Source organism: Somniosus microcephalus, chromosome 34 (assembly GCF_052327205.1).
Source record: "Somniosus microcephalus isolate GS21.2 chromosome 34, FLI_Smic_1.0, whole genome shotgun sequence".
In the NCBI taxonomy this organism is placed as follows: domain Eukaryota; kingdom Metazoa; phylum Chordata; class Chondrichthyes; order Squaliformes; family Somniosidae; genus Somniosus; species Somniosus microcephalus.
This window is the reverse complement of record NC_141020.1, coordinates 20,221,277-20,243,479: the sequence shown is the minus strand read 5'-3', so window position 1 is coordinate 20,243,479 and position 22,203 is coordinate 20,221,277. Positions and strand designations below refer to the sequence as shown.

The window sequence follows — 22,203 nt, the reverse complement described above, 5'->3', positions numbered from 1 at the left end:
GTACTTCACTAGTACCTTGTCTTACAAAATGTCCCTGGAAAGCTGGGCCCACGCCCGAGTATTTATACTCCTTGGACGGCGCCACCAGCTGGCCGTCCAGCGTTATTTCAGGAGTAGTTTCTTGATGAATGAACTGTTTCAACTTACTAAGCTACTGACTGCTATACACCAATATAAGTAGCAAATGGTTTTGTAAAGCCTCGTTCAGTTACTTAAAATCAGGTTACTCACGGGGGGGGTGCAGTGGACCAGACACTGATTAAAACTAGCTTATTTTTTGTGATGATCCCATTTTTAGCAGTATTAATCAACGTGCACCAGGTTACCACCAATGTTCCCTATTAGTTGCGCGGCTGCCCAGCTCTCTGAAGGTCCTGCGCGGCCGGCGAGCCAGCTTTTGAATAGAAAAACCGCCCCTGCGCGGAATTTTGAAGGGGCCGCGAGGTTAGAGGGAACATTGGTTAACGCTCTTTAAATATATCTACAGCGCCTTTCATGACCACCAGACGCCCCCAAAGCGCTTTACAGCCAATGAAGTACTCTTTTGAAGTGTGGCCGCCGTTGTAAAATGTGGGAAACGCGGCAGTCAGATTGCGCACAGCAAGATCCCACAAACAGCAACGTGATGATGACCAGGTCATCTGCTTTTGTTATGTTGATAGCGGGATAAATATTGGCCCCAGGACACCGGGGAGAACTCCCCTTTTCAAGCAAAAGCATTTTTCTTTAAATTATGCTCTGAAAGGTTGCCCGATCGCGCCGGTTCCTGACCGATTTGCCGTTTGCCGATATGCAAATGAGTTTGAGCGGAGACTTGAAGCAAAAGAACACGTCTCAAAACTCTCGCGCAATTTTGGGCATGGTTTGCGCCCAGATCGCCGATTGTGCCCAAATTGGAAACTCTACCCTCGATTGTACCCCTCCCCTTCTCTTGCCCATCAAGTTCTGACTTGCTCCTATCAATGTTCTCTAAATCCCAAAATGTGTTTGGAGTTGTTTTGGAGAAGTATTTAAAGGAATTTCCTCCAACGACCCCCTGAAAATGATGAACAAACCCCAGGATATCACCCCAACGTTACTTATCCCCAGAATGTCTTCCCACGTTTAATCTCACTAGAGATTCGTTAACCTTATTCTTCTGTCCTCTACCTCTGTGGGTAAAGTCAAATTATATTACACACTTTCGTCCACATCATTCAAATTGTCTAAGAGCTGGATTAGTTTCCTTAATTGCGTATCTCCAGTAAATATAAACTCAACTCTTTTAAGTATGCTTTTGTAACTTTGAAACCCCAAATCATCCTGGTCATTCTTCTGACAAGGGCATACAAATAACAAACCAGGCACCAGGGTTTATTTCTAGAGGGATTGAATTGAAAAGTAGGGAAGTTATGCTAAACCTGTATCGCACCTTGGTTAAACCACACTTGGAGTACTGCGCACAATTCTGGTCGCCATATTGTAAAAAGGATACAGAGGCACTGGAGAAGGTGCAGCGAAGATTTACAAGGATGATACCAGAAATGCGAGGTTCTGTCTATCAGGAAAGGATGAACAGGCTGGGTCTCTTTTCTCTTGGAAAAGAGAAGGCTTAGGGGTGACCTAAAAATTATGGAAGGTTTTGATAGAGTGGATACAGAGAGAATGTTTCCACTTGTGGGGAAGAGCATAACTAGAGGCCATCAATATAAGATAGTCACCAAGAAATCCAATAGGGAATGCAGGAGAAACTTCTTTACCCAGAGAGTGGTGAGAATGTGGAACTCGCTGCCACAGGGAGTGGTTGAGACGAGTAGCATAAAGGCATTTAAGGGAAAGCTAGAGAGGTACAGGAGGGAGAAAGAATTAGAAGGTCCTGCTGATCGAGTGAGATGAAGATGAGTTGGAGGAGGCTCGTGTGGAGCATAAACGCCAGCATCGACCAATTGGGCCGAATGGCCTGTTTCAGTGCTGTAATAATTTCTATGTAATACATCAATTACTTTTTGAAGATGGCTGTCCAAAATTTGATACACTATTTCAAATGTGGCCTGGCCATTTGACAATTGGCTCCTGGAATTGTCTGTGATTTTTTTTATATATATGCAAGATATGTGGGGGTTGGGAGAGAGTCTTCAGAAAGTCACGCCACAGAACCAGCTAGTGGCCAAGGGCCTTCACTACATTGTGATAGTTGACACAGTATAATTGAATAGCAATTTATAAGCGCAATTTGTATTGACAGAGAAACGTGAGCCAAAAAGTTTGACAACAAGTGGTAAGATTTGTGGATCAGGAATGTGTGTCCTACACAAGATTTTTAATAATACATAGATGAGGTATCTTTCTCCATATAGTGTTAACAGTCTTGAACAGACCCTTGCAGAACTCATGTAGTTACTGTCTCCTCGAAGAAAGTCTTCTCCAGTTATCTCACTGCTCGCTCTCTGTAGCCAAACTGGCTCGGAATTCAACCAGCTAATTTAGCATTAATAGGATGGGAATGGAATAGCTGTTATCGCACTAATTCGAGTGATTGTCAGATGGTGGCTACGCTTTGTACACTTCCAGTTTGAAGTTCGGTACTAATGCACTTCACATCTCGTGTATTGTCTGCACTTTATATACAGTAAACGACCCGCCGAGATCTCGGCATTCTTCCGATTCTGGCCTCTTGCGCTTCCCCGAACTTCATCGCTCCACCATTGGCGGCCGTGTCTTCAGCTGTCTAGGCCCTAAGATCTGGAATTCCCTTCCTAATATCTCTACTTCTCTCTCCTCCTTTAAGATGTTCCTTAAAACCTACCTCTTTGACCAAGCCCTGTCCTAATATCTCCTTATGTGGCTCAGTGCCCATTCTTATTTTGATAACGCTCCTATGAAGCACCTTAGGACATTTTACTATGTTAAAGGCGCTATATAAATTCAAGTTGCTGTTATGTTAGAAATGATGATGGGAAGCCAATTCATTAATTAGAAATGAATCATTTTTTTCAGATAAAGTGACGTCCCATGCCAATAAGTTAGCTTTACAGACTATTGAGTGACGTTGAATGTCTTGTGTTTCATTTGCTGCAGGGCTTTTCAATGGGAATGAATTGGAAGACGATGCTTCTCGTCCTCTATCACCGCACGTGGATTTCAATACCTTATCTGATACTGAACCAAGCAAGAGTGAAGGAGCTCTTCTGCAGGCTAGCCCTGGTTTAATAATAAGCCCATCAGATCCTGCACTGGAGGCCAAAAAGCCTCAGCAAATGCTACGCAAGTTCCTAAGACCAAGTGTTGCCGACACCCCAACCCACACTTTAGGGTCAGAGATATCTGAATGGGATCAACCATGGAGAGACCGCAATGACGTTTTGAAATTGGACCTTGATTCCCCGATTGGCGGCGATGTCTCGACTCCATGTTTTCTTCAAGTCCCTCACTATCGTTCAGTTCCAAATTGCAAGGGAGTTCGGCGATCATTAAGCTTGCCCGAGACCATTTCAGAAAGCAAAGGCAAAGAACTTGCAGAGGGGGATGCAGAGTTTGCAGAGAACCCTGACGCCTACCTAAAGACTTTAGGCGGCAGTAATGATGCTTCATCTGTGGCAGTAAATGAGAATACACTAAATTTCAATAGAGAAGACAAAAACCGATCTGTGCCATGTGTCAAAGCTTGTCCCCACTCTACAGAAGTGGAAGGTTGTTCAAAAGGTATGAGCGGAAACTCTAAAATGACTCCAGGGTTGCCCACGCCTTTCATTGTTCTTGTCGAGGAAGACCGCGTGGAACCCTCCACCTCAAATTCTTTGTACGGTACAGAAGATCGACTCAAGTCTGCAGAGAAGTGCTATGACCCAGTGAGTGATACCAGTGAGAAGCCCTCGCCACAGCCAAGCAGAATGGAAATGGCTCGCTCATCTGTGACCGAATACATCCGTAAACTTAACAAGCTCTCCGCAAAAAGGCTAAGTGTGAAACCCAATTTCTCAAAGGTTCCAGCGAGTTCCAAGCATATTCCGTATCCGTCCTCGGTGTTGAGGTTTGCCCAGCATGCAAGTACACTGTTTGGAAAAAAGCCAGAGGGACACGAGCATCGGGGCGCAAGGCAGCCCATGAGAAGATCGTTGAGTCTCGAGAGCACCTTGCGTGCTTGTAGAGACCTAGAGGGGCTAGAAGGTGAGCGTGCCAACAAGCATGATGTAAATGACTCCTGCTCACCTGAAGCACGTAATCCAGACTGCTCGGGTGTCTCCGACCAACACCTCTTCAGCAAAAAACGTTTAACTCTCCACTCACCTCAAGAAAAGATGTCTAGGCTGAGCCCGTTGAGAAGACCTGTCCTGAAAGATAGAAGAAAGCAATTGTCCCCAGATAAGTCTGGTACTGGAGTAGAGCCTCACCAACCCAGCGAAGGTATAAGCAAGCTGAGGATGGCCAATAACGCACCAACATCTGGACTTCTGCTCGAGAAAGACGTCTGTACCAAGATTCAGCCTCCTGCAGATGATCTGGTGGTGCCTGGGGAAGCTTCTAATTCTGAAGCCAAGTATTAAATTCAGAATCTTAGGTAGAAATTACAATTTCCTTTCTCTGGGTTGAAAACAAAACATGGTTTCCAGACCCCCTTTGCTCTTTTTTTTTAAAACTGATTTTAATGTGAGTAGATTATCGTGATAGGGAGAAAGATGGGAACTTTTTCTGTGTTTGTAGTAAGGCGGGAGATCCACGGAGGAACTAGGTAGTGAACACATCAAGGTTTGTTGTATGAATTAAGTCTTGAGAAGATCTTGTCATGTCATATTTTTGCCAGTTGAGATGGATCTGAAGGCACTGTGACTGTCTCCGTTTTTGTTGCAATGTGTAGATGTCAGTCTTGCCGTTTTCATCAAATTTCAATGTAATTTGCCTGAACTGTTTAAATATTTCTTGCTTTTTTTTTTTAAGGTCTCCGTACTACGTGCCTTACTTCAGACAAGGGTAGTATAATATGGCCAGTGACTAGGCAGGCCTCTGTAATATCCCTCTCTAGCCAACTGCTCGAAGGTTGGTGAGATTGGCGCAGAGTGACTCCCTTGGCCTCTCTCTCCCTCATGGCGAGTGGGGCAAAGTTGTCTTCTGCTCCATACTTCTCTTTCATTGACCTGAAAACAATGGAGCAACTCGTGTCTTGTTGCTTTGTGGTTGCGCACTACCATTTTCTTAGATACATTTGACCAAGCGATGCTCGAATACTGGAGTTTTAAGGGTTTTTCAAGTTTGGACATTTAAGTCTGCGTTAAGCCCACAAGCGTGCTCATTTTTGATACTTGTTTTTCTCAAAGGTACATTTTTTTCTTACTGCATCAGTCCAAATAAATTCTTGAAAATCAAATTGTTCCTTAATGATTTTAGCCATGTTGTTCAAAACAGATTTAGAATTGCCCTCGTTTAAATATTAAGGTGAACTGATGTTGACAACCTTGGTCTACAACACAACAAGCAGCATTATTGACCCCAGGTTTACAATCCTAATTGTTAGTGAAGATCGGGTTAACATAGAAACATAAAAGATAGGAGCAGGAGTAGGCCATTCGGCCCCTCGAGCCTGCTCCACCATTCAATGCGCTCATGGCTGATCATCGAAACTCAGTACCCTGTCCCTGCTTTCTCCCCATAGGGCAGCACGGTGGCATAGTGGTTAGCACTGTTGCCTCACAGCGCCAGGGACCCGGGTTCGAATCTGGCCTCGGGTGACTGTCTGTGTGGAGTTTGCACATTCTCCCCGTGTTTGCGTGGGTTTCCTCAGGGTGCTCCGGTTTCCTCCCACAGTCCAAAGATGTACGGGTTAGGATGATTGGCTATGATAAATTGACCCTTAGTGTTAGGGGGATTAAATACGTGGGGTTACGGGGATCGGGTGGGATCTGTGTCGGTGCGGGCTCGATGGGCCGAAATGGCCTCTATCTGCACTGTGGGGTTTCTGTGATACCCCTTGATCCCTTTAGCCTTAAGAAATATATCCAACTCCTTCTTGAATATATTTAATGAATTGGCCTCTACTGCCTTCTGTGGTAGAGAATTCCACAGGTTCACCACTCTCTGGGTGAAGAAATTCCTCCTCATTTCTGTCCTAAATGGCTTACCCCTTATCCTTAGACTGTGACCCCTGGTTCTGGACTCCCCCGCCATCGGGAACATCCTTCCTACATCTAGTCTGTCTAGTCCTCTTAGAATTTTATAAGTTTCAATGAGATCCCCTCTCATTCTTCTAAACTCCAGCGAGTATAAGCCCAATCGACCCAATCTCTCCTCATACGTCATTCCTGCCATCCCAGGTATCAGCCTGGTGAATCTTCGCTGAACTCCTTCCATGGCAAGAACATCCTTCCTCAGATAAGGTGACAAAAACTGCACACAATACTCAAGATGTGGTCTCACCAAGGCCCTGTACAACTGCAGCAAGACATCCTTGTTCCTGTACTCGAATCCTCTCGCTATGAAGGCCAACATACCATTTGCCTTCTTAACCGCCTGCTGCACCTGCATGCTTACCTTCAGTGACTGGTGCACAAGGACACCCAGGTCTCGTTGCACTTCCCCTTTTCCCAATCTATTGCCATTCAGATAATAATCTGCCTTCCTGTTTTTGACACCAAAGTGGATAACCTGGGTTGGGGGAAGAGGACTTGCAAAGTATCTCCCTCTTTAGAAAAAAACATCTCCCTCTTTAGAAAAAACAATCACCACAATATCTTGCCTTTTAAGAGAGATGGTCCATTTTTTGGGTCTGAGTCTTGGGTCTCTGCTTCTATCCTAAGCTGCCCTGATGATATAGGTGGCCCACGTGTATGCTTGGTATTGATGTGGGCAGTCGGCTCAGATGGGGCTGGGAATCCAATTATGAGCCACCGGCCTCCTGAATGCAACCACTGCCACCTGAGTCTGCAGCTGTACCCAGTCAGAGGGGATTCCTCCACAGTGCCAACTGGCGCTGATTTATGGTTCAGCACCCATGGCCAGTTTAAAGGGCCAGTTTTTCCTGCAACCAAAGGAGTTGCCATGGAAACAACAACGGCTTGCACTGATGTAGCCTTTAACGTAAAACATCCCAAGGTGCTTAACAGGAGAGTTATCAAACAACATTGGACACCATGCCATGTCGGGAAATATTAGGACTGGTGACCAAAAGCTTGGTCAAAGAGGTAGGTTTTAAGGAATGTCTTTGTTATGTTCATTAATAACTAGACATTCTTATTATGAACACAGCTAGCTTCTAGCTAGTCATTTATTCAGTACACGTTCTCTAGGTACAGTATCTGTAGAGATGCAGCAAGTGTGCTCCTGTGTGCAGGCTGCCATCTTGACTGTTGCCTTGTGGGTAGCCTAGCCTCATGGGTAATTGAAATAAAGACTAGATTTGCCTTTCTAATCTAGGCTTTATTAACTTTAAAAACCCAGTAGCACATCTTTCAACACCAGTCTCCAACAATGACTAGAGAGAACTGAATTTAAGATGGCCACCACAAATCACCTGACATCCACTACCAATGAGTTTACAGCATATATCTCAAGGTAGAAACAAACAACCAATTACAATACTTCTTACTAATACAGAGAACAACCACCCCATTCACCAATCACAATACTTCTTATTAAACATAGGAAATAATCACCACATTCACCCCTCCTTTTAAAACATGCTCCAACCTAAATAACCTTTACAATTTATAATTAATTTATTTACAACTAAAATACAAATATAATATTTCAACAACTTTAAAACATTACTATCAATTTAAAAGTCCATTTTCAATCGGTCGACCGGATATCTTCGTGTCGACCTTCTTAACCTTGGTGAAATTCCTTGCCCTCCCACACCCGGAGGCACCGAAGTATCTTCTGCAGACAGGCTATCCATATCCCGATTATCAACGGTTTCCGGATTGGAAATCCCATCAGGAAGTAAACTAGGACGGTCATGAACATCCATCAAAGGCTGACTAATAGAAGTATAATTACCTGCAATAGGATTGGAAACATTTGTAGTATCTATAACAACATCCACATTATCTGAATCATGACTATTATTAGTATCCTCGGAAGAGGGCTGGCCACCACAAGGAGCCAAGTCTTTAATTGAAACAGTACTTTCTTTCCCATCTTGGAATCGAATATGAGCATATTGGGAATTTGCCTCCAACAGCTCCACCTCCTCCACTAAAGGATCATATTTTGACAATCTAACATGGCGTCGAAGCAACACCGGTCCCTGCATAGTAAGCCATGAAGGTACCGAATATCCCGTAGTAGATCTCCGCGGGTAATTAAAGAGCCTTTCGTGGGGGGTCACATTAGTAGCTGTTGAAAGCAATGATCTAATGGAATGCAGGGCATCAGGCAGTACCATTTCCCACTGTGTATTCTTAAGATTCCGGGATGTCAAAGCCAACATAACTGCCTTCCAGATCACCCCATTGTATCGTTCGCACTGTCCATTACCCTGGGGGTTATACGGGGTAGGTAGTTCTACTGGTAGAAATTCCCCGACTCTGAAGGTATTCCTTCAACTGGGAAGACATAAAAGAACTTCCTTGATCTGAATGGATATACGCAGGCATCCCAAAGATGACAAAAAGTTGAGTCAGACATTTGATAACTGTAGCAGCTGATACATCTGCGCAAGGAAAAGCAAAAGGAAACCTTGAAAACTCATCCACAACAGTAAATATGTATCGATTTTGAGTCGTTGAAGGAAGAGGCCCCTTAAAATCAACGCTCAAACGTTCAAAAGGAGAAGTAGCCTTTATAAGATGAGCTCGTTGAGGCTTAAAGAAATTCGGTTTACACCGAGCACAGATAGAACATGATGAAGTCATCCGCTTGACGTCTTCAACTGAAAAGAGCAAATTCTTACTGCGTACGAAGTGTATCATCCTCGTAACCCCAGGATGACATAAAGCATTGTGAAGATTAATAAGCGTATCTCCGTGAATCACAGAACAATAAGCCCTCGACAGTGCATCAGCAGCAACATTATCCTTCCCCGGACGATAAACTATATCAAAATGGTAACATGCCAACTCAATCCTCCACCTCATTATTTTATCATTTTTGATCTTTCCAAAATGTTTAACATCAAACATAAAGGACACAGATTTTTGATCGGTTACCAACGTGAAATGTCGCCCCGATAAATAATGTCTCCATTTACGCAGTGCTTCTACTATTGCATATGCCTCTTTCTCTATTGAAGAATACCTTTTTTCACTATTGTTCAAAGTACGTGAGAAAAAGGCCACAGGTCTTCCATTTTGGTTCAGAGTAGCCCCAATTGCAAAATCAGAAGCATCCGTCTCAATCACAAAGGGAACCTGCTCAGCAATAGAATGCACAACTGCTCCTAGGATATCCTTTTTAAATTTATCAAAACATGTCCTAGCTTCCCATGATAGAGGATATGTCGTAACCCGTATAAGGGGCCGGATCTTCTGCGAAAAGTTTGCAATCCAATTAGAATAGTAAGAAAACAGTCCAACAACTCGTTGCAAAGCCTTAGAATTAGTAGGATAAGGTAAATCGATCAATGGTCGCAGACGTTCTGGATCTGGTTTAATCTTATTTCCCGAGATAATATACCCCAGTAGATTTACCTCAGTAGTCGAAAAGATACACTTCTCTTTATTAAAAGTTAAACCAACTTTTTCCGCAGCTTGAATGAATCTTTCTAAATTAGAATCATACTCCACCCTTGATTTACCACACACCGTGATATCATCTAAATATGAAAAGGTGTCAGAGAGAGAGTTATCACTTATAAAAGCATCCATTGCCCGTTGAAAACAAGCAACACCATTAGTAACACCAAATGGTATTCGGCAAAACTGATACAGCTTTCCACCAGCCTCAAAGGCTGTATATGGTTGATCCCTCTTAACAATAGGAATCTGATGATAAGCACTCTTTAAATCAATAGTGCTAAAAAACTTATACTGAGATACTTTGTTGATAAGCTCATCAATCTTAGGCAAAGGGTATGCATCTAATTGAGTATACCTATTAATAGTTTGAGAGTAGTCTATCACCATTCATTTCTTATGCCTCTCGTTAGTGGTGACAACTACCTGAGCCCGCCAAGGCGAACAACTAGGTTCAATGATTCCTTCCAATAAAAGACGTTGGACTTCAGAATTAATAAATTCTCTATCCTGACTGCTATACCTTCTTGACTTGGTAGCAATTGGCTTACATTCCGGCATCAAATTGGAAAAAAGTGATAATGGAGAAATGGATAAAGAAGTTAATCCACAAATGGATAAGGGTGGCTTAGTCCCTCCAAACGAAAGACTAAGACTCTCGTGTAATTTAAGCACATCATGACCAATCAAAATATCCGCACAAAGATTAGGCAAAACAGATAGGCGTATATCAGTATACGTATTACCTAGAAGAATCAATTTCACAAGGCAACAACCAGCTACTTGTGAAGTAAGGGTCGTCTGAGCCATACACACCTGATAAGTAACAGGCAAGATTTTCAAACACTTTTCCTTCACAAACTGAAGACTTATAAAACTCTCGGTGCTGCCCGTATCTATGAGAGCCTTCACTTCTAACCCATTAACTTGGGCCATAACTATAGCTTTGTTTAGGCCATGAGCAAATGCAGCAGAAATTGATGCAATAAACGCCCTCTCTACAGGTTGAATAGTCGCAGAAGAGGAGGTAATTGAACCTAATGATTTACAAACACGTGCATAATGACCTCTCTTGCCGCATTTACTACATACAGCCTCCCGGGCAGGACACTTCAAACGAGGGTGCCGGACGTTCCCACAAAAATAACACTTCTGAATCCTAGAGGCAACAGCCGCCGAAGTAAAAGGTGGAGCTGTTGGAGTAGAAACTATTTCAGAATCTAGTAAACCACTCCCATTAAGTCCACCTAATTCCTTTTCGTCCGGAACTGCCGAAACCACAGTCACAGGCCGATTAGAAAGAGCATAAGAATCCGAACTTCTCTGAGCCATATCCAATGTAGAAGCTTGCTCAAAAGCACTCTTGAGATCCAAAGTCTTATTTTCTAACAACCGCTGACAAATTGATCTAGACAGTAGTCCATTAATAAAAGCATCCCGTACCGATTCTTCCTTATATTCTTCAGCCGTCACGGCTTTATAATTACAGTTAGCACCAAGGTGCCGAAGTGCTTGTAAATAAGTATCCAAAGATTCTCCTACCTGCTGCCTACGGGCAGATAGAAGGTAACGTGCAAATACCTCATTCTTTGGTTTAACAAAAATCTTCTCCAATGTAGAAATAGCCAATTCGTAAGTTTTACAGTCCAAAATATACTTATACACATCCGGAGCAATGTAGTTGATCAGCATATTCAGCTTATTCAGAGACTCTTGTTTCAACACACCCAAAAAGTTTGTAAATGTACAATACCAATGTTTCCATTTATCATCCACTCCTGCAGAATTAGGGTCAGCATTGAATCGTTCCGGTTGAAGATATCGCTCCATTCTGATAAAAAGTTAATAAATTGAAATAAAGAATAGATTTGCCTTTCTAATCTAGGCTTTATTAACTTTAAAAACCCAGTAGCACATCTTTCAACACCAGTCTCCAACAATGACTAGAGAGAACTGAATTTAAGATGGCCACCACAAATCACCTGACATCCACTACCAATGAGTTTACAGCATATATCTCAAGGTAGAAACAAACAAACAATTACAATACTTCTTACTAATACAGAGAACAACCACCCCATTCACCAATCACAATACTTCTTATTAAACATAGGAAATAATCACCACAGTAATGTAGTCTTAACATATATATACAGCTGGGTAGTGTAGTCTTATACATACAGCTATATACAGCTCTACTGCTCCACCTAGTGTCCACCACAGAATGACATGTTATTGATCACTACAGTCTTAAAGGAGGAAAGAGAGGCGGAGAGGTTTAGGCAGGGAATTCTAGAGCTTAGGGCCCAGGCAGCTGAGCAATGAAAATCGTAGACGCGCAAGGGGGGGCCCAGAATTGGAGGAGTGCAGAGATCTCGTAGGGCTGGGGGAAGCTAACTGAGATGGGGCGTGGCCGAGCCCAGGGAGGGGGGTTTGAAAACAAAGAGGAGAATTTTAAAATTGAGGCATTGCCGGACTGGGAGCCAATGGTAGGTCAGCGAGCACAGTGGGTGATGGATGAACGGGACATGGTGTGAGCTTAGGAAGCGGGCAGCAGAGCCTTGATACAAGTGAGCTGCTCCATGAAGCTGCTCAGAAAGGGACTGACAACCTGAAATGGGAGGTCTTCCTGAGTGCAAAAATAGATTACCAAGGTGAGGATATGGAATAAAATCTTTGTCGTTGAATTGAGCCGTGCCAATATTGTATGAATCCATTTGGGTGACATTCCTTTCTCTCTTATCTTAACAGGGGTGTCAACCCACTTAAAATAAGTTACTATTTCTATTTAATAAAAAGCACACAGAACAAATCCATATCCACACTTGTATGGTAATATGTCCTGGGGCCAATAGTCATCCCTCAATCAACATCACTAAAACAGATTATCTGGTCATTTATCACATTGCTGTTTGTGGGAGCTTGCTGAGCGCAAATTGCCTGCCACGTTTCCTACATTACAACAAAATACTTCATTGGCTGTAAAGCGCTTTGGGACGTCCGGTGGTTGTGCAAGGCGCTATAGAAATGCAAGTCTTTTTTTCTTTCTTCAAAGCACGCAATTTCAAGGCACTGGAAATGATTTTTTGTTAAATTCGACTTTAACGTGCGAGACTGTGCATCACTTCGCCCAGAAACCCTTGGGGATTTTCCTCCCCCCCTACCCCCATCTCTTACTGTAAATCTCGCAATCAGCTCTTCTCCTGAAAAAGCCCTAACCGATCTTGTTATTTTAGACATAAAACAGAGTGCTTCCAGATAAATGTTTATGCCACGGTGTTCTTTGATCGCTTTACGTGTGGAAATATTTGCGTAAGCTGTTAGTGCAGTTAAAGAGGTGTTGAGGTGGAAAACACATCTGTGGTTGCCTAGGGGATGGGACCAGGTTTCCCTCTAGTTGAAAGGGAAAAGCTACCAGAAGTTCACGTTTCCCGGCGAGGGGATTGTTTGTCACCATTAGGTTTATTTGGTAAAGGTCTATCTCCCTATATATGTGCATTGGTGTCAAATTTTTTGTCTTAAAATACTCCTGTGCAGCGCCTTGGGATGTTTACTATGTTTAAAAGGCGCTATATAAATAGTTGTTGTTATATTACCATGGCGACAATTAGAAGACAATAAATGCATGCTGAATATGGATCAAGGAAGGATTCTGAGGACTGATGTGAAGACCAAGGTTGTTTGACCTTCTGACGCATTTCCCCCCCTCCCCACCCCGGCCTCACTGCTCTACCTTCAGGTCATTATGAAAGGAGAAACCATCCTTTGCTGTTGTTTGGGGTTGATGGCCGACGAGGCCTTGTGCCTGACTTTCCTTGTTGGTTACCGACTGGTTTTATCTGCAGCAGCCGCAATCCAGGCTGACGCTCCAGCGCGGTGCTGCGGGAGCGCTGCGCTGTCGGAGGTGCCGTCTTTTAGCTGCGACCTTAAACCGAGGTCTGCCCCCTCGGGCGGACGCAAGAGACCCCGCGACGCTATTTCGAAGAAGAGCAGGGCCAATATTTATCCCTCGACCATCATCACGGGAGTAGATTATCTGGTCATTACCACGTTGCTGCCTGTGGGATCTTGCTGTGCGCAAATTGGCTGCTGAATTCCCTACCTTGCGAGTGACTACACTTCAAAACGTGCCTCATTGGCTCTGCAGCGCTTTGGGACGTCCTGAGGTTGTGAAAGGCGGCATTTGAAGCAAGATGCTGGAAATACTCAGCAGGTCAGGCAGCCTCTGTAGAGAGAGAGAGAGAGAGAGAAACAGAGTTAACGTTTCAGATCGATGACCCTTCGTCAGAACTGGTCATCGACCGGAAACATTGACTCTGTTTCTCTCTCCACAGATGCTGCCTGACCTGCTGAGTATTTCCAGCATTTTCTGTTTTTATTTCAGATTCCCAGCATCCGCAGTATTTTGCCTTTGGCATTTAAAGCAATCCTGCCTCTCCTTCCTGTAATTGGTTGCCCTCAATTCCTTCTCCTTCACCTTCACCTTTGCTGAAGTGCTGGTAATGGGTATGAGATTCCTGTTGAGATTTCCTAAAGGCTGTGAAAGTTATTGACCCCCGTGTTCCGCCGCTGCCCTTTTTAAATTATCAGCATCCCTTTAAATTTCACCGTAACCCAATTTTCCGCTTGCACCACCAGGGTGGATGATCCCTGCACCCGTCAAGCTCTGCATCTGCGAACAATTGTGCAAATAGACGGCCTCGGAGAAGTCAGTGCTATTAGCACATTACGCATTCTGGTATGATTTGTACCAGTACTTAACCATTTAGAACTGGCCTACATCAGTACATGAAGATTGACAGCAAAATCTCCACTCCAAAGATCTGTGGGGTTCCTAAATCGCAAACTAATTCCTCATGGGTGGAAATGTAACACAAACTGACACGATACTGTTTCATGGACAGGCCACGAGAATGACTGGCAATCAAAGTGTCACACTGCTGTGGTTAGGGAGTTCTTTTTTGAGGTTAAGTTTAGCGAACAGCGTTAGGATCGTATTAAAGGAGCTTTGTTTGGTCTGCGTTTGACCCGACCCGGGAATACTTAATGCTGATCCTGCCAGTAAACCTAGAAAATTGGCACCATCACATGCTGGCACCCGGTTTGGAGCTTTAGAGATGTTTGGCCAATTAGAATTCAATCGATCGTACCTCAAAATCATTCACATAGGAAGCGTACAGCAGGCAGACAGAAAAGGTTCAGGCCCCGAGATGGGATGATGTACCAGTACACTGAAGGGTAAATTTCTCTCCGCTCTGTTCCAGCTCTGTGCCTTAACCCCTGCCTCTACTGCAGTGATTTTTTCCAATCATTTGGAAAATCACTGCAGTAGAGGTGGGGGGTTAAGGGTACAGTAGCGTAGTGGTAATGTCAGTGGGCTAGTAATCCAGAGGCCTGGACTAATGATCCGGAGACGTGAGTTTAAACCCCACCACGGCAGCTGGGGAATTTAAATTCAGTTAATTAATTAGATCTGGAATAAAAAGTTACCATCAGTAATGGTGGCCGTGAAACTATCAGATTGTTGTAAAAACCCATCTGGTTCACTAAGATCCTTTTTTAGGGAAGGAAATCTGCCGCCCTTACCCGTCTGGCCTGTATGTGACTCCAGACCCACAGCAATGTGGTTGACTTTTAAATGCCCCTCTGAAATGGCCTAGCGAGCCACCAAGCCAAGCTGGCTCATCTCAGGGGCAATTAGGGATGGGCAATAAATGCTGGCCTTGCCAGTGATGTCCACATTCCATGAATTAATTAATTAAAAAAAGTGATTTTCCAAATGACTGTGAAGGGTCCCCTCCTCTAAACACTTCTCTGGAGCTCGATGACATACAAAATCTGACACCGAGCCACATGAGGAGGTATTAGGGCAGGAGACCGAAAGCCTGGTCAAAGTGGTAGGTTTTAAGGAGCCTCTTAAAGGAGGAGATGTTTAGGGAGGGAATTCCAGAGCTTAGGGCCCAGACAGCTGAAGACACGGCCGCCAATGGTCGGGCGAAGGAAATCGGGGATGCGCATGAAACACTGCTGTCATCGCAGAAAATATCTCCAATAGCAGCAACTTAAATAATCGGCTACTAAATCAAGAAATATAGAGGAAACGTTGAATTCTGTGTGGCACTGTTGGATGATCTGCCTGATCCTAGATGGACAGAACTTGCAGACAAAAGCAAAATACTGCAGATGCTGGAAACCTGAAATAAAAACAGAAAATGCTGGAAATACTCAGCGGGTCAGGCAGCATCTGTGGAGAGAGAAACAGAGTTAACGTTTCAGGTCGATGACCCTTCGTCAGAACTGGAAAAAGCCAGAGATGGAACAGGTTTTTAAGCAAGTAGGGGCGGGGAAAGGGGGGAGGGGAGGAAAGAACAAAAGGGAATGTCTGTGATAGGATGGAAGGCAGGAGAGATTGAGAGACATTAAGAGATGGTGCGAGGCAAAAGGAGATGGTAATGGGACAAGTTAAGAAACAAAAGATGGCCATCTTTAGTTTCTTGTCCCATTACTGTCTCCTTTTGCCTTGCACCATCTCTTAATGTCTCTTAATCTCTCCTGCCTTCCATCCTATCACAAACATTCCCTTTTGTTCTTTCCTCCCCTTTCCCTGCCCCTGCACTTGCTTACCTGCACCTGTTCGATCTCTAGCTTTTTCCAGAACTTGCAGATACCTTGGGATCTCCTCTGGGGACATCCTACGGTCTATGGAGGGCTATCCAAACTTGTTTCTTCCTAGGCTACGTAAGTGTGTACAACGGAGCCTTGGGGCTGCATTCAGTTTAAAGGAATGTTGCTATTCACTATCATATATCTCAAGATGCTAACAGATCTTGGTTATCTGATGGGATTTGTACAACCTTTCCAAACCTCCAAATCAACAATATTCAAACGGGGTCAAACCAGCAAATAAGTAATAAAAGGGTTGAGTTGCCTGGGTTTTGAGGGTCAAATCACTAGGGTCATGGGTTGGACATCCTGCTCTACTGCAGCCATGTATTGTTTCTTATGACCTCTCTCAGTAAGATTTGCACGAGGAGGTGGATTGAAATTGCTCAAAACCCACTTTATGTTGGACCTTTCCAGTCACGAAAGTACGCAGGCTTTAGTCTTCTGGCAGCATTAAAAGAAAATCATGGGAACGTGCATATTGCTCCCATTGAACATGTGTTCTAAAGCGGCTGTCAGTGAGGTTGGAACCTGCCAAAGGATTTACCAAGGCATGCAGTGTTTGCGCAATTAGTTAACCCTTAACTGATAGCAATGTGAATCTGAGCTAAGACCGGGACCGTGTGGGAACCTTCTGGTCTAGTCGCCCCTCCCTAACTCTGTAACCTCCTTCAGCCCTACAACCAATGTCCCCTGTAAGATGCAGGGGCCACAAACTGCTCCAGGGAACCCGTGCAGCCGGCTTGCCGGCGTTTCAATGTAAAAACCGCGCCTTATTTTTTAATATATATTACAGGGAACATAACCTACAACCCCCTAAGAACTCTGCGTTCCTCCAATTCTGGCCTATTGTGCCTCCCCGATTTCTTTTGCCCCCAACCATTGGTGGCCGTGTCTTCAGCTGCCTGGGCTCCAAGCTCTGGAATTCCCGGCCTAAACCTCTCCACCTCTCTACCCCTCTCTCCTCCTTTAAGACGCTCCTTAAAACCTACTTCTTTGACCAAGCTTTTGGTCTTCTGTCCTAATATCATCTTATGTGGCTCGGTGTCAAATTTTGTTTGATAATCGCTCCTGTGAAGCGCCTTGGGACGTTTTACTACATTAAAGGCGCTATATAAATGCTAGTCCTATTGTCGTGGTAGTGCTCTTGCCTCAGGATCAGAAGGTTGTGGGTTCAAACTCCACTCCAGTGACCTGTGCGCAACGCTAAGGTTTACATGGCAGTGGAGAAGTGAGGGAGCACTAGAGTGTCAGAAGTGTCATCCCATGGGCGAGATGTTAACCTGAGGCTCCATCTACCTGCTCTGGAGGTATAGGTGGGCTTAATGAATATGTAGTACTGTATGGAGAGGAACAGGGACTTCGCCCAGTATCCTGACCCACATTGTTGACTTGACCCTCACCACGGAAAGTAGTCGATCTCAACTCGTTGCTGCTTGTGAGGTCTTGCTGTGCGCAAAATGATGGTTATGCTCGTCTCCATAAGAACAGTGACTGCACAATGTAACTCATCGTATGTGAAGCACTTTGGAGCAGTTTTGAGATGTGATAAAGTGCTATATATATGCAGGTTATTTCTTAATTGTTAATATTTATGGGTGGAAGTTTATATTTGACAGTTGTGTGAAAAAATTCTACATATGGCTCTCCCTAACAAGGAGATCCCAAATCAGGCTCTTAAAAAAAAAAGCACCTTTCAATACAAACCATTTTACAGCTAATGCAATACTTTTTTGAAGTGTTGTAATGTAGGAAACATGGCAGCCAATTTGCACACAGCAAGGTCCCAACAGCAATGTGATCATCTGTTTTTAGAGATGTTGATTGAAGGATAAATATTGGCCGGGACACCGGGGCGAACTCCCCAGCTCTTCGAAATAGTGCCGCGGGATCTTTTACATCCACCTGAGAGAGCAGACGGGGCCTCCATTTAACATCTCATCCGAAAGACAGCACTATTGCAGCGCTCCCTCAGTAATGCACTGGAGTGTCAGCCTGGATTGTGCGTTCAAGTCTCTGGAGTGGGTCTTGAACTCGTAACCTTCTGACTCGGGGACAAGGGTGCTACCCACTGAGCCATGGATGACAACTGTTATTTTGGTTTCATTGGTAAACTTGTAGATCACTGTCAAAGGATATGCTGTTCTGTAGGGCCAGCACCTACCAAGTAAAGCACGAAGTATTATTCCGCCGCTGAGGTGTGTGTGGGTGTGGGTGGTGTGTCTCTTTAAGGCTGTACGGTACAACTGCTACAGACAGGTGAAGCCTGAGCTCAAATAAAGGCTTGAATACTGTTCGTCACATGTGAGGCAATTGGAGGAAGTTTCTCTGTAAATTGGCAACAGCTTGTGATTGGCTGGCTTCTCCCCAAAGTCACAGGGAAACCAGCAAGAAATGACTGGCTCTTTTTTTTATTAAGCGTGGCACCGGAGAGTTTCCGTAACCTCTGAAGTATGATGGATGTGTGCAAGATGCAAGACTGTTTATCAATATTCCCTCTAATTATTTGTTCTCCCGGCGGGGGGGGCCCTTTAAACTTGTGGAGCCTCGCGATCGGTGCGTGGTCATGCACCTTAGGGGGAACAATGCAGCTTATATACACTGATGGGTTTTATATAACCTTCACAGAACTTCACAGAAACCCCACAGTGCAGATAGAGGCCATTTCGGCCCATCGAGCCTGCACCGACACATATCCCACCCAATCCCCGTAACCCCCTGTATTTAATCCCTCTAACACTAAGTGTCAATTTATCATAGCCAATCAACCTAACCCGCACATCTTTGGACTGTGGGAGGAAACCGGAGCACCCGGAGGAAACCCACGCAAACACGGGGAGAATGTGCAAACTCCACACAGACAGTCGCCCGAGGCCGGATTCGAACCCGGGTCCCTGGTGCTGTGAGGCAACAGTGCTAACCACTATGCCACCGTGCTGCCCTGGAGGGACTGGGGAGTCATTTTAACCGAACCCAGGTTTGAGACAGACGCCCATTTTACACCCGCCCGATTTTTGTGCTCTGCTGCCTTCAGTGGAGCCATTGGTGATGCGCTATCAATTACTCATAAAAGACTGAGAGTTAGAAGAGTAACTAAAGGCTTTTATTAACAACAGAATGGAGGTCTGCCTCGAGTGGTCGACCGGTCCAGGATACCAAGGGCTGGGGAGCAGTCACCTTTATACTAGGACCTGTGGGAGGAGTCAGCCGAGGCATGTCCAGGCATGTACACAGTGGAATACAAACAGGACAAACAGGAATACAAACAGTGGTTTACCACAATTGGTTAAAATGATCCCTGCTGTGTTTTACTGATAAGTTCCTCATTTTATATATACTTGAACTAGTTCGAATGTTCGTCCTTTGGAGAAAAGCCACTTGAAGGAGTTCTAATATAGTTTTACCAATATTGGTTGTGGCTCTGTTAGTAACACTCGCCTCTGAGTCAGAAGGTTGTGGATTCAAGTCCCACTCCAAGAGAGTTGAGCACAAATAGCCAGGCTGACACTCCCAGTTCAGTGCTGAGGGAGTGCTGCACTGTCGGAGGTGCTATTTGAAGAAGAGCAGGGGGAGTTCTCCCCGGTGTTCTGGCCAATCACTAAAACAGATTATCTGGTTATTCTCACACTGTTGTTTGTGGGATCTTGCTGTGTGCAAACTAGCTGCTGCGTCCCCCACGTTACAACAGTGACTACACTTCAAAAGTACTTCATTGGCTGTAAAGAGCTTTGGGTCATCCTGAGGTCATGAAAGGTGCGATATAAATTTAAGTCTTTCTCTTCAGAAGAGCCGTCACCAGTTGAGTCGTGGCTGCTCCTCTCTCGCTGTGTTTGCTTTGGAGGGCACAGTTCTTGCCTAGTCAACCTACAGTTCATTCTTTTGTGTCTCATGCCAGATTGCGGGTTTGCAAACAATACAGGCTCTCCTCTAGTCCAGCCACAGACTGTTGGGCCCCCGTGCGATGCACACACTGCTGTGTACACACCATCCATCACAATTATAATGCCACGCTCCGTTTTCATCTTTGAATAATAGCAGCCTTTATACAACCAAGATGAGGCTCAGGATCGCCAAAGCTGCTCCAATGAAAAAGAAAGACTTGCATTTGTATAGTGCCTTTCACGATCTCGGCACATCCCAAAGCACTTTACAGCTATTGAAGTTCTTTTGACATGCATTGTAATGTAGGAAACACGATAGATAATTTGCGCACAGCAAGCTCCCACAAACAGCAAAGTGATAATGACCAAGTATTCTGTTGATTGAGGGATAAATATTGGCCCGGGACACTGGGGAGAACTCCCCTGCTCTTCTTCGAAATAGTGCCAGGGAATCTTTTACGTCCACCCGACGGGGGCCTCGGACACTCTCTAAAGCTCCTGTTCACATTGTTTTAGCGCGAGTGCCAAGTGGTGGGGGATCTCCGCGGAGAGGCTTGCCTGACGTCACTTGCACTTGGCCCAGCATCGAGTCGAACTCTGATGTGGATTGAATTCAGGTTTAAAGAATGCTCACACGGTCCGTTGCTCCTGCTGAACCCTCTCGATGTTTACAGAAGAATGCCTCTTCAGATATTAAAAGTTTCCCGCTGGACAATGGAATTCTGGGCACACCGGCAGAATGCAATTCGCAGCCACAGTATAACTTCGATCTCTCGGGCTGGACTCTGCACTCCCCTTCTGTAACTGTTCATGTAAAGCTCCCGATTATGACATTTTATACCAAATGCAAAATATTGCGGATGCGAGAAATCTGAAATAAAAACAGAAAATGCTGGAAATACTCAGCGGGGTCAGGTAGTGTCTGTGGAGAGAGAAACAGAGTTAACGTTTCAGGCCGATGACCTTTCATCAGAACTGGAAAGTTAGAGATGTAGCAGGTGCATGAAACACAAAAAGTTAGTATGCAGGTGCAGCAGGTGATCAGGAAGGCCAATGGAATCTTGGCTTTTATTGCAAGGGGGATGGAGTATAAAAACAGGGAAGTCTTGCTGCAGTTATACGGGGTATTGGTGAGGCCACACCTGGAATACTGCGTGCAGTTTTGGTTTCCATATTTAAGAAAAGATATACTTGCTCTCGAGGCGGTTCAGAGAAGGTTCACTCGGTTGATTCCGGAGATGAGGGGGTTGACGTATGAGGAAAGGTTGAGTAGGTTGGGCCTCTACTCATTGGAGTTCAGAAGAATGAGAGGCGATCTTATTGAAACATATAAGCTTGTGAGGGGGCTTGATCGGATGGATGCGGGGAGGATGTTTCCACTGATGGGTGAGACTAGAACTAGGGGGCATAATCTTAGAATAAGGGGCTGCCCTTTCAAAACTGAGATGAGGAGAAACTTCTTCACTCAGAGGGTAGTAAATCTATGGAATTTGCTACCCCAGAGAGCTGTGGAAGCTGCAACATTAAATAAATTTAAAACAGAGATAGACAGTTTCCTAGCTGATAAGGGAATTAGGGGTTACGGGGAGAGGACAGGGAAGTGGACGTGAGTCTAGATTCGGATCAGCCATGATCCTATTGAATGGCGGAGCAGGCCCGAGGGGCCGTATGGCCTACTCCTGCTCCTACTTCTTATGTTCTTATTTTTTTTACAGGGGCAGGGAAAGGGGAGGAAAGAACGAAAGGGACTGTCTGGAAGGCAGGAGAGATTAAATGACAAAAGGTAAAAAGGGGGTGGTAATGGGACAAGAAAAGAATCGCAAGGCGCATCACAGCGGCGTTCTCCGACAAAGAAGGAGACATTAGGGCAGGTGACCAAAAGCTTGGTCAAAGAGGTAGGTTTTGAGGCGCATCTTAAAGGAGGAGCGAGAGGTGAAGAGGTTTGGGGAGGGACTTCCAGAGCTTAGGGTCTGGACGGCTGAAGGCACGGCCGCCAGTGATGGGGAGAAGGAATT

The 22,203-nt window shown here is 44.7% G+C and overlaps 1 protein-coding gene across 1 annotated transcript in view; it reads left to right on the top strand.

Annotated features, from left to right (window-relative positions):
- Positions 1-5,341, top strand: part of LOC147096865 (uncharacterized) — a 55,002-nt gene extending 49,661 nt beyond the window's left edge. Inside the window, exon 9 of the mRNA XM_085973137.1 lies at positions 3,058-5,341. Within this exon, the coding sequence (XP_085829263.1) occupies positions 3,058-4,523 (1,466 nt within the window). The 3' untranslated portion in view covers positions 4,524-5,341. The remainder of the gene's footprint in view (positions 1-3,057) is intronic.
- The last annotated feature ends 16,862 nt before the right edge of the window (positions 5,342-22,203 follow it).